Below are 12,033 nucleotides of genomic sequence, written 5' to 3'. Positions count from 1 at the left end.
GAAACATCTGAATATTTTTATTTAAAAAGTAAGCTTGTGTCTTAGTAAGTAAACATTTCAGTAGTTTCTCTGTGAGATGAAAGTATTACAAAGAAAAATAGAGAATATAAAGATTGCTTTCCTTAGCAGCTTCAGGAAGTTTGTAGCAAAGTTTATCTCTTCAACTTAGAGATTTTTGGTTTAACAATTTTTGCTTACAAAACAATGTTCAATGTACGATAGTAAATGAAAGTTGTTTCTCTGACAACAGCTAAGCATGTACATAAAAGGTCAAATCTTTCAGGCCATGGTTTACCTTGTGTTCATTGAATGTATTATGAAGATGTTAGAATATCTAGATAAGGTACACAAAAGCTACCTAGACCTTTCAGTCAGTTTTGTAGGCTAATACATTATTACAATATACTATAATGTGTTTAAACTCTTAATATTTAGGTATTTAACTGGATTCCATGTACTCAAATTTAATCCATGCAAAGATCTGTAAGAAACCAATATTGCAACATACTTGTCATAGTAGAGGATGTTTACTTTGGCTCTTGGCTGTTTAGGTTATTGTTCACTTATTATAGCAAAATGGAATAAATGATTTAGTTTATGTCATTATATTCAGGTAATATTATAATAAAACATTTTAGGAGCATGTATTTCAAAGTAAAAATATAAGCAAGTAAACATGAACAGATGTCCTATGTCTTTTAACTCTTTGCAGAAAACCATCAGGGCAACATTAGCATTAGATCAGCCTAGTTGAACAAAAATGCTTTTAAAAAGTGTGTTAAATTGATTCAATTATAACCAGGAAAATAAATGCCTAGAACCCTTATCAGCTACTAGGGTATATTCACTGCTGAGTATCATGAGAAACAGGAATATCTTAGAGTAAGAGACTGAAGGATGTTTTTTTTAAAAAGATTATGCAGTGCTTTTAGACTCAGCCCAGGAGAAAGGCATTTTGTGTGAGATGTCCAGGCTGGGAGAACAGCCAGTAGAGGCACTGTGGTACAGATGTGCTTCTTTAGCAATGCCCTTATCTGCTTTCTTTCCTTCTGTTCTTCATAACTCAGGGTTGGTTGAGATTAATCTTTTTAGAAACATGAGGTTGTTTCTTTTCTTTTTTTCCCCCCTTTTTCTCTTATGTGTGTGAGCATCTTGGGACTTCCATTATAGATGGCTTTATTGATAATTAATAAGCTTTATAGATCTTCTGGACACAGACAATGGAGGCAAACAGACATGGAGGCGTGTTTCCAAGAGACAATTAAATGAAAAAGAAATAATATTTTTCTTTTAAAGTAAGAAAAATTGAAACATTAAGAAATACAAAGGAAAGAAGAGGTAATTAGAATGAGGTAAGTACACATAGGCATACAATTTTTCTGTGGGGTTTTGTGAGTGTAGTAGTGCATCCCAACACCTTTAAAGTGTTTCAGATTGTCAGGACCGGATTATTTTCTTGCCACAGTTACAGATAACTAAAAAAAGAAAAAATATTTCCAGATTTTATACATATATATTTAGACAATACAGTTGAAACATGGAACAAGAGAGATTGAATACCCATGTAGAATAGAATAATGTTCTAATAAATACAAGGAAAAAATTATTTTAAGACTGGAAATCTAAGAATTAAGACTGTACAAAGTTTATTGAAATCTGCTTCGTCATCAGTAACTTTGAGGGTAAAGTTAATGTGCTCACTGATACATGGGCTTTCATAATTAACAAGGTAATGTGTGGAACTTGGCAAGAAAGCAAGTCAGCAGGTGGCTGATTATTGGAACATGATTATTTTGCCCATACAGTGTTATGAAAGAACACATATTTAATGACTCTTGAAGGTGGATGTTCTGATGACTGTTGTGCTGATTGAATGACTAAAATGTATTGTAGTCTAATTATCTTGGACTGTGCCAAGACTGTGATGCTAAGGCCCCGAAGGAACAGGAGAAGTGTTCTGTGTAGTGCCATCTCCTACCCTTCTTGCAGCTCAGCCACCTTTTTATTTCAGAGCTTTTTCAGTACAGACTTCTCCCTGTTGAGGAGTTCAGAGTTTGTGGTAGAACACGGGCTCCCCTGAAGCGGAGCACTAATAACAAACTGCAGTAGTTGTCCGGGGTTTGGGGGAAACTCCTGCTGCCTGGGAGCACGGCTCTCTAATCCGTGCTTATTTCATGAGCACATTCACTGTGGCTCTGACTGTCCTCAGGGATTTTATCTCACTATTTAGTTTTTGTTTGTTTGTTTTTGGAAATATGCTGCACTTTCCTGGGTTAATGAGGTTCCACTGCCAGTGGAACTCTAGTGCAAGCAGCATTAAATTGAAGTACTTGTAGAAAGCCTCTCTGCAAATGCTCAAGCAGTTCAGCTGTAAGCATTCTGACAGTTATTAATTGCACAATCACAATCACAGCAGCACTTACAAACAGATGAAGGAATAATTAATAGAAACTATAAGGAGGCTCCTCAACACTGTCTGCTCTTAATCTCACTGTATTTTTCTTGCCCAGAATTAAAGGAGCTACTTAGATCTTTTCATCATTTTTTATTCCATGTTGCATGTACATACAGATAGAAGCATTATTTCACAATAAACTAGAGTATGACAACAATATTTAAAATGCCAATTCTGTAAAGCTAAGAACCACTAGTGTTTCGTGTCAGGTTAAGTTTTACTCTGCATTTCTGTGTATTCCTGCTTATTTGAGAGATATCTGTATAATATGGGAGACCAAATATGAAATGGGTCTGATGACCCAGAGCCGAACAAGGAGCTGGAGATGCTAGTTTTTGTAGACTGGTGTTTAAGTCATTGTTCTCACAGAGAGAGTGATGTCCCTTACCCTTCCTGTCAGACAACAGCAGTATTGGCACTTGGGATGACATTTTATATTTTTAATTCTTTGATAGAATGTCTTATTTGCTATTGTAAAAATGATTGGGTCAAGGCAACTGTTGATGCTGCAGATGATCTCTGTGACTTTGTAAATGGCACTTAATGTGCTTATATTCCCACAGGGTGGTTGACAATTAATTCTGTAAATTAGTATCACCATCATCATAACATGGTAAGGTGTGAAAGAAACAGCAAAGACAATCATAGCAGCTGAAATCAGTAGCAGAGGCCTAACAAGTCTGTTCCTTCTTTGCTGACGTTTACTGAGTTGTAGCAGTGCTTTGAGAGTCAGGACGTAGCATGTAAAGATGACTGTGGCTGGAATTAGGAATCTCAATACAATTTTGGAGAATGTGAATGGCATGGCAAATTGTAATGGTTCTTCAGTGCTATCCAGATAATTTATGATGTCATGCTGTCTTCTGGCTGCAACTGTGTAGTAAATCTCAGGCAGTGATGCAAACACTATGAAGATCCATACCCCGATGGTGCAAAACACAGCCTTTTCTTTGTCCCACCACGTTAATGAACTGATGGGATGAACAGCACCTATGTATCTGTCAAAACTGATGAGTGTCAGGAAATACACACTTCCATAGATATTAATACTAAAAAATAGTCTTGTGATCTGATAAAATGCTTGACTGAAATAGATGGCAAACTTCTGGATATTATAATATACTGAAAAAGGTACCATAAGAGTCCAAGTAAAGTCACACAGTGCCAAATTAAAGAGAAATATGGTATTGGTAGTCCATGTCTTCATGCAGTAAGCATAATGTCGTAGTGCAAGTATATTGCCTAGAAATCCTGTTAATAAAGTGAAAAGGCAAACCAGAACCAGCAAATAACAGTACCACTCCAGCTTAGGATTTCTGTTGCAAATGAAAATAATGCATGTACCATTCATCATCTGTCCATGGAATATGCCTGAAGGGAAAAGAGAGACCAACAGCCTTTAAAACAAAAATTGAGTTAGATATATTGCATTTAAAATTCAAAAATTATAAGTTAAATTCAGTGTGTTTGAACTGGCTAAAGAATTCAGAACGTAGTATAATGTACAAACTCTCCTCTGTCTGAAAAAAATGTAAACTCTAAGAAGGTAACACAGCTTACTCTACAACACCCACACAAGCAGATCTTCATGAACTTATATGCAGAGCTTTATATACTTTCCTCTCTGCTATTTACTGTTGTGTACGATGGATGTGTGAAAAAAAATGTGCACTCTCAAGTGCGAGCAGTGTCCCTTGGCCACTAATGTGTCTATATTTATCTTTGGAAAAAGCAGAGGAGGTGACAGAAGGACATTAATTGCCCATGCTCATTCCATCATTGCTTTGATTGCCTTGAGCATCCATATGGGGCCTAAGGGCAAGTTTCATGTGGGCAGCTGTGCAGTGAGCTGTGACTGAGATCAAGAAAACAGTATTGAAACAAATGAGGATGAAATTCTGCTTTTAGTGAAGGCCACAGAAACTTTTCAATCTCATGTTCTAGACAAAGTGCTTTTTCTTTGATTTTCTTCTTTAAATATTTGCCCCAGGATTAAAAGATTGTACTTTGGTAGGGTTAGAGAGTATTCTTTTTGTCTAACTTTATGGCCTATGTTGTATCAATTTCCATTATGGAATATGCGGAATATAGATCTGCAGTGTATTTTTCAAAACAAGTTTTTCATTCTTGTAAAGTCTCATTCTTAATTCAGATGATTTTTTTTACTCCTAATAAAAATAAAGGCTGGAATATTCTGTCAGAATGGGCTGCCACCAATTACAGTTTTTTGTGTTTCTAGATAATTTCCAAATGATGCCAAACTGTGAGGTCTGTCCAAGTAAAAGCTTAGTATGAGGATGAGCCAAACAGCAATTCATAGATCAGAGTCCGCTACAGTGCTTGCTAGGATGACAGAATAAAATCTTCCCCAGTACAGGCCACACTTTGAGTGGAAGAGAGGACCTTTCCAGAATATTAATGATTCATTAAAAGTTTTGAAACATCTTCAACCATTAAGTTGGCAGTAGTGTTTTTTTCCCTTACATAATGCTTTGGTTTCATGTCATGCTTAATACAATAAAACTTCTCCAAAGGTATGTTCACATACATGGGTCAAAATATAACAGACAGAAACAGCAGTGAAGACCTACTAAGTAAATAGTGTATTACTGTGCTTTGCAAATGTATAGTCCACTCAGTTACCTGAAAAAAGCTGGTTTAGACTGTACTCAACAAAATCAGGAAGGAAAGTGCTTTCTCTAGAAACTCAGCAACAAAGGCAGTCAAATGACTTTCCAGGAAATGATGCAGATAGAAAACCATCTGTTCTACTCACAGTGTATTTCTCTAGTGGGGAGTGTTTGTTCTATGAATTTTTTAAAGTATTGAAACACTGGACTTTAACCTAGGGTAGCTATACTTTCCCTGCTTCTTAGCCCTTGTGAATATAAAAGATTATGCAAACTGTATAATTGTTTCTTCCTCTGAAATTTATAAGATATCCCTATAAATTCTTTAAAACGTGAAACATAGTTAAGTAACATTTTCTCGTGATATGTTCAATTAAAAGTAGTTTGAATAAGTATAGGAAATTAATATTTTCTTAAAATCCTCTTGGCTAGAGTTTGCGTGTTCTTGGAATTAAATAGCATTTCCTACCTCTCTGCCTTCCTTTTCAATACTTACAAATGAAGGCACCAGACATTTGATTCCAAGTTGTGTTGGCTGTATAAATAAGTCCTAAACTGGTTCCAAACAGTAGCTATAGCTGCACGAGGGCTATATGTAGTGCCAGGCTCCTGATCTTAAGCTTCTGGCTAAGGGCTATAGGTAGGTCTAAATGGAGGGAAGCAAACAGCTGTGCCACCTGCTCTGCTTTGCTCCAAGTGGCCAGATAAAGTCTGGATGTGCTAGGGTAGTCACAGAGTTGAACGAAACAAAGTCCCCTATCTCCTTCATCACCTTTAGTTCACTGGGCTGCACTCAGGGCCGAGCTGTATGAAGTTGGTTTTGTAGCTGGAGAGGATGGAGCTGCCCATCTGTGTAAGGTGGATTTGGAGGTCAGAGAGCCATTAGAAAATATGTCTGTTTGTGTAGGCATTTCCCACATGTCTCCCTTGGGATTCCTATTTGAGTTTTCTAAAATATTTTTTCTGTCTCCTGTTAATTGTTTGTATTGTAGTAGAGTTTAGGGACCATAAATAAAACTAGATTCTTGAAACTGTGATTTTCAGTTGAAGTGAGTGACTTACAGGGTGGACACAGGGGAACAGGTGCAGAGATAAAAAGAACCTTTCCTGAGGTAACTTAATAAGCAAGAGGAAAACACAAAGGGTTTGACCCCCAGCTTGGTGCTATTGCAGGATCTCCTGGTCTTCCATCAAAAGAATTTAAAGCCTTATGCAATCAAGGATGCAGTCTGCCTGCATGCCCTGGTCTGTGCTGAAGCCATTAGAGCTACCCTGATGTCCAGAAAATATGTGCTGTAATAATTTTCAGAAGTGACATTTTTTTCTATCAGACAATAGCAAGTTTTCTGTCTACTGTCTTAACACCAACAGAATAATTCAAGCTACAGCATATGACCAGGTTGTTCAAATCCAAAATTTTGCATCTGTATTTTAAGAAAACTTTAAGAAAACTTTTATTTTTTTTTTCTGAACATAGCAGCATTCACTGCTAAGTCCATGTATTCTTAAGCAAAGCCAGCCAATACATATATGCATATTGTACCGGGGCAGAATGAGCAGCAGCATCATGGCATTTTAGTGTGCATATGTTGTTAGTACGGACTAAAATCAGACTTGCCAAACTGATGCAAATAGAATTGGTTTTCAAAGTTAAAATATACTTCCCAAATGAGGTTAATTTTTCAGTTGAACAGTTTCAGTCATTGGTGGAGATGACCTTGAGCACTAAGTGCTCAGAAAGAGCAATTATGGGGCACCCAGAATTAAAGGAATACATCTGATTCAATGAAGAGCTTGGTATTAGAATATTACAAATATTCCTGGGAAATAGTTGAAGTTTATGGTTTCCACCACTCATAATTAAGACAAGAAATCATGCTGAATGCATCAGTAAGAACTTACTGTTTCTCTTGTTTCTGCTTCTGCAATTTAATGAGTGCAACTGTCTTAATGGGCTGTGGATCTAAAAATACTAGAAAAGCTTTAGTTTTTAAAAAAGTGACGTGTTTGACTCAATTTTTTGTGTTTGCCTATTGAGTTGTGTTTTCTCTTGGACTGGAAAAAAAATACTGGTTAGTTATGCCTGGTTTGTTGCAGGACCCTAAACGCTGGAATCTCTGCTACCCTGTGCTCCCCTAGTACCATTGGTGTGCTCTCCAAAGCCTTGGAGCAGATAAAAAGACCTGTTTCCAGTAAAAAATTACATTTTGAGGAAACTTCTGGTGGAGCTAGGAAACATTATGATAGGAGAATCTTGGGTTTTGTATATCGTTAATTCACGGTATATTACTGGTGGTCATTCATATGGCATTTGACTTGCATTTGCAAAGGCCCATTAGGCTTAACATGTTTATTTGGCGTTTTTAAAATATATAATTTTTTATATGTAAATATATCCTAGTAACCATGTTCTTCTCTGTCATACCTGTTGGGGTTTACTTTAAATTTTTTAACAAGTTCATGATAAGCAACTAATTTTTCCTGAAGTGAAAAAACAAGACAGTTGAGTCAAAAGCTTATTTTGTGTAATTTTAATCCTTATCTACTCTCTTTGCCCCTTGCTACTTTTTGTTTGCTATTCTCTATAGTAAAAGCCATAATTTTACATGAATTGTTTTATTTTTCTGGAATTACTCTGAGAATTTTGTTGGGCTGTTTGGAATTGTATTTTAATCCAGTACAAGTCTATTCCAGTTACTAGATAGGTTTTCCAAATTTCTGACTATTCACACCCCATGATATTTCTGTCACGTGTGCTTTCAAAGTGTAACCTTTTAACTCATTTTATTAAAAAAAGAAAAAAAAAGCATTATACAGAGTCCTAGGTTTTGTTATAAAAATAACAAGCATTCTTTTCAATTTTTACTTTAACAACTTACCTGTTAGGTAATCATCTGATGCAACCCATTTTTATTTCAACTGAATTGATATGAAAGGATATATAACGCAATGTGAGCATTTGGTGGATTATTTAACATATTTTAGTTTAACTGCATTTAGCATGTTATACATCCTGGTATGATGGGAGCGATAAGCAGTATCTGCAACATTGCATGTAACATGCAATTAGGTAAGAAGATTGTGCTAATATCCAATTCCTTTCATTTTTATATATCAGTACTGTGATTAAAGTACTATTTATTTCTTTAAAAAATTATGTTGATGAACCCTGCTTGACAGTTAATGAAGTCCTGTATGGCAAACACAAGCTCCAGTAGAAGGAAAGTTAAGTATTTGCCTACTGAAGGCAGTATTTATGAAAAGATTCTTTTAAGAATATGACATTTATACATACTTGTAGGTATTATCAGTAATAACTAAATAGGAAAAAGCATTGCTTTGGAGAGTACAGGGGCAATGAATATTTATTAAATCTTTCTCTTACCTGTTTTAGAAAAGTTGGAGTTATCTGTTATACAGAAGTCCAGATTCCAGGCTGTGTTTTTTCTCTCCATTAATCTGGACTTCCTGAAATCACAATTCTATTTTGCGAGTACTGTTTGTTATCCAAGGTGTCGGTAATATTCCATATGCAATCGCAGCTGTTCAGAGAGCAAGTATCAAACTGCAAGGGAAATATCTTTTATCATTAAGCCACTCCTCTCAGTAAGTCAGGATAATATGCTATTGCCATAGCAGCCTGTGCTTGCTCTTCAGGGAAGGACAGAGGACATCCTCAGTCCAGCTAGGCCTGGGGCTGTCAGGGTTTCCAGCAGTGAAAGCATAGAAGAGTACAGGGGCTTGGGGCATGTATATGTGTGTTTGCACCTTGCCTTTCTTTGCCTTTCTTCACTCACTGAATCCTTGTTGCTGCCCTACTACTGGACTGCTCTGTGGACCTATGTTGCTCTTGTCCCATCGTAGAGCTTCATCCAGACCCTCTATACCCACCTGTCACTTCTCCTGCCTCATGGTTCCCACATCATTCCAAAGTCTCAGCTTTGTCAAGGAACTCATCTGCTAGCTGCTTAATCCAGAGCTCACATCCTGCCTCTTCTGCCCATAGCCCATGTCTGCTCCAGGTCCTCAAGTCTTCCTCCCCCAAATCTGCATCTCCATCTTCAGCAGCAAACACCAGTTCTGGGATCTTCCTGTCTGCCTGAATGAACACTTCAAATTTTTTATTATTTTCTTCCACTTTATAGCTTCCCCCTGTGTCCAGCCCTTATCAATGCCAAATGTGGACTTGGCAGTTCAATAACCAGCTCAGAGAAATTTCCTCCATCCCAGACCATTTTACGTCTCAGTCTTGACACTTTCTGTCCAGCTCCTCATATTACTTCTGTTCTTTTGACATCATCTAGCACCAGACTGCACCGTCTCCTTGTTAAATGCTGTCCTTCACCTTGCTGCTTGAATTATCACTTATCTTCCTTTATCCCCTCTTGGCTTCTGCTGTGGCACTCTCAGCCTTGCAAAAGCAAATTCCCATCTCTTGTGCTGGTGAGGTTTTCAATACTCTAAACAATTCTCCAAAGGTAAGAGATGACAGAGAAGAAAAGATAGCCCAAGAAAAACATGTTTGTGGCAAAAATATTGTAAAAGTTTCACCTAACACCAGTGGTGAGAGTAAGCAGAGCTTCTTTTCAAGTGATGAGACACACCAGTATTCAGTATTCTATAGGAAGAAATACAGTTCAGTACTTTATTTTGGTTTTAATATGATGTAAACATGTATTTACTGACTGACTAAAATACGTCTCATATTTTTTGTACCATAGGTCAATTGCTCCGTCTGAAAATGTTTCGAGAGGACCATGGGTCTTGGATGACAATGTTCTTCAGTACCATCCTCTTCCTCTTCATATTTTCTCATATTTATAACCTGTTCCTCATTATGGCGGGGAATATGAGGTAGGTTCCAGAGTTAATTTTTGTCTCTTTTGCTCTAGAATATACTGTAAGTTTTTTTTCCTCTGCTTTCTGAATTTAGGTAGAATAGTAATTTAATTGGTTAATTAGTCAAGAGGATAAAAGTATGGAGTCCTAGACTAATGTTAGCAACTGTTAAATCATGGTACTAATGAGCATTAGATTTACTTTTTTTTTTTAATTTAAAATTATAGCTAAACAAATTTGATTTGAAGTTAGGGCTGAGGGATTTACAAGATTAAGCATTACTATTGTGCCTAGGGAGGAAGTTCAGAGTTAAAAGTAATTGAAACCTCTAAATTTTAGGAAGCTCATGGAGATTAAATGGGTAATATAGTTCTGTTTTAGTTATGTACAAAAATATTTTCTGACCCAGTTTGTTCAGAATATCCTAAATTTTTTTTTTAAGGTGTTCTGACAGAACAAAATTGTGTTTGGTTGAGGGATGAACAGCCATCTATTATATATAGATTTATTTTAAATGGACCTCTTTATATTAATTTTCTGTCTTTAAGACCTGCTTTTTCCTATTATCTCAAAATTAACACCACTTTCATGTGTTGATTTTCCTTAGAAAACCTATATTATTAGTCATTAGTTATTTTGTACACTAATATGTACAAAATGAGTTTATCAGATAAGAAACCCACAGCAATGTTGTTTGTGAAAGGCAAGATAGCATCTGAAGACTTCCCAGCAAGGAATAAGAAATCCAAAGTATTTATGGGTTGAAGAACAATGCGAATAATTAAATTCCTTGTTCCTAGCAGAATATCAGAGCCATACCAACAGACTGATGATGACTTAATGGGCTGGGATGTGGTGTGTTACAGATCTTAAGCATGTCAACAAAAACGTGCATTGTTCAAAGTCCTGTAAACAATGTGACATAAAGCAAAAGGTGAGTAGGAGGCAGACTGTCTGTCACTGAGTGAATATAAGCACAGACCAGCTGGGATAATCGTGACATTGTGACATGAAGACTAAATGTATTGATTTGAGCCAGGCAGGTAAAACAGCAGACTCATTGACTGTTTTATGGAACCATCACTGTAATGACATGGTAAATATGAATAGGTGCTCAATAACAGGTGGGTTAATTAGGATGAGGAAGCAGGGAGCATTGCAGGTTTCTGGCTTCCCTATTTATGTAGTCATACTATTATTGGTATTATGTTAAGATTTATATTTGGTATTTCTAATGTTCCATAAACTAAAACCAGCTAGCTGTTAGACAAAGTGATTTTGAAAGCCTGACTCATGTCTGGAAATCAGATTTCATTTGTCCTTGTCCACATTTCTGCTTCCTGTATCTGTTACAAGCTTCCATTAGCTGCACTGAAGAGATTGTGTGGCCATCAGCATCCACATCCATGGAAATAGACATAGCCTAGTACTAAAATAGCTGTGTCAGACCATGTGCCCTCTTGCTTTCTGTGGGATGAAGCACCTCCTTTCCTGGAGCTCATGCCCCAGGTTAGTTGTGATTCTTTTGAGAGGTTCACCATAATGTGCTCATGGACTTGCATGGCTTTTTTCAAAGTGGGTTGAGGGCTCATTACAGACATGTTGGCTCTCCATTCCAGCAGGAAAGGATATGGAACAAACTGTTTCAGCCTCAAACAACGGAACTTTAATCATCAGTAAAACACAGCTCTTGGATCAGTCCTCTCAAAGTCAGAGTAGAACAATGTGTAGTACTTTTGAAAAGAGTGTTTCTACAACAAACATCTTCAAAGCCAACTGCTCCATCTTGCCTTAATGAAATGTTTCAAGGAGTGCAGTATTTTTTCCTGAGTAAATGTAATCCTTACGAAAGGATTTGCTTCATGGTTTGTACTTCTGTACAAAAGAACAGCTCTGTCTATATCTTTTACCACAGTGCCCTACTGAAATGACTGTCAGCAGAGAGACTGGTTTCCAGGATGAAGGCCAGAGTTTGCCTGCATGAAGGTTATGGTGTTTGTGGAGGGAAACTGACCTTTGAGCCTGTGGCCTCCTAGGAAACACAGGCATCCCAGATTATACATCTCTCAATACAAGGGCTATGAAAGCCTTCCTGTCTACAAGACTAAG

General features: G+C 36.9%; 2 protein-coding genes across 4 annotated transcripts in view; one reads left to right on the top strand and one right to left on the bottom strand.

Annotated features, from left to right (window-relative positions):
- LOC131591816 (transmembrane protein 117-like) overlaps positions 1 to 12,033 on the top strand; it is a 178,653-nt gene that overhangs the window by 15,188 nt on the left and 151,432 nt on the right. For all 3 annotated transcript variants that reach the window (XM_058862885.1, XM_058862886.1, XM_058862887.1), the window contains one exon: positions 9,807 to 9,939. In XM_058862885.1, coding sequence (XP_058718868.1) covers positions 9,807 to 9,939 — 133 coding nt within the window. The remainder of the gene's footprint in view (positions 1 to 9,806; positions 9,940 to 12,033) is intronic.
- On the bottom strand, positions 2,805 to 8,540 carry LOC131591817 (P2Y purinoceptor 1-like). The gene is made up of 2 exons (XM_058862888.1): positions 8,471 to 8,540; positions 2,805 to 3,826 (listed from the first exon to the last, which is right to left on the bottom strand). The coding sequence occupies exons 1-2, from the start codon at positions 8,538 to 8,540 to the stop codon at positions 2,805 to 2,807; spliced, it is 1,092 nt and encodes a 363-aa protein (XP_058718871.1).

This window comes from Poecile atricapillus, chromosome W (genome assembly GCF_030490865.1).
Source record: "Poecile atricapillus isolate bPoeAtr1 chromosome W, bPoeAtr1.hap1, whole genome shotgun sequence".
NCBI lineage: Eukaryota > Metazoa > Chordata > Aves > Passeriformes > Paridae > Poecile > Poecile atricapillus.
Note: the sequence above shows the minus strand (reverse complement) of the source record. Positions and strands in the feature narration are given on the sequence as shown.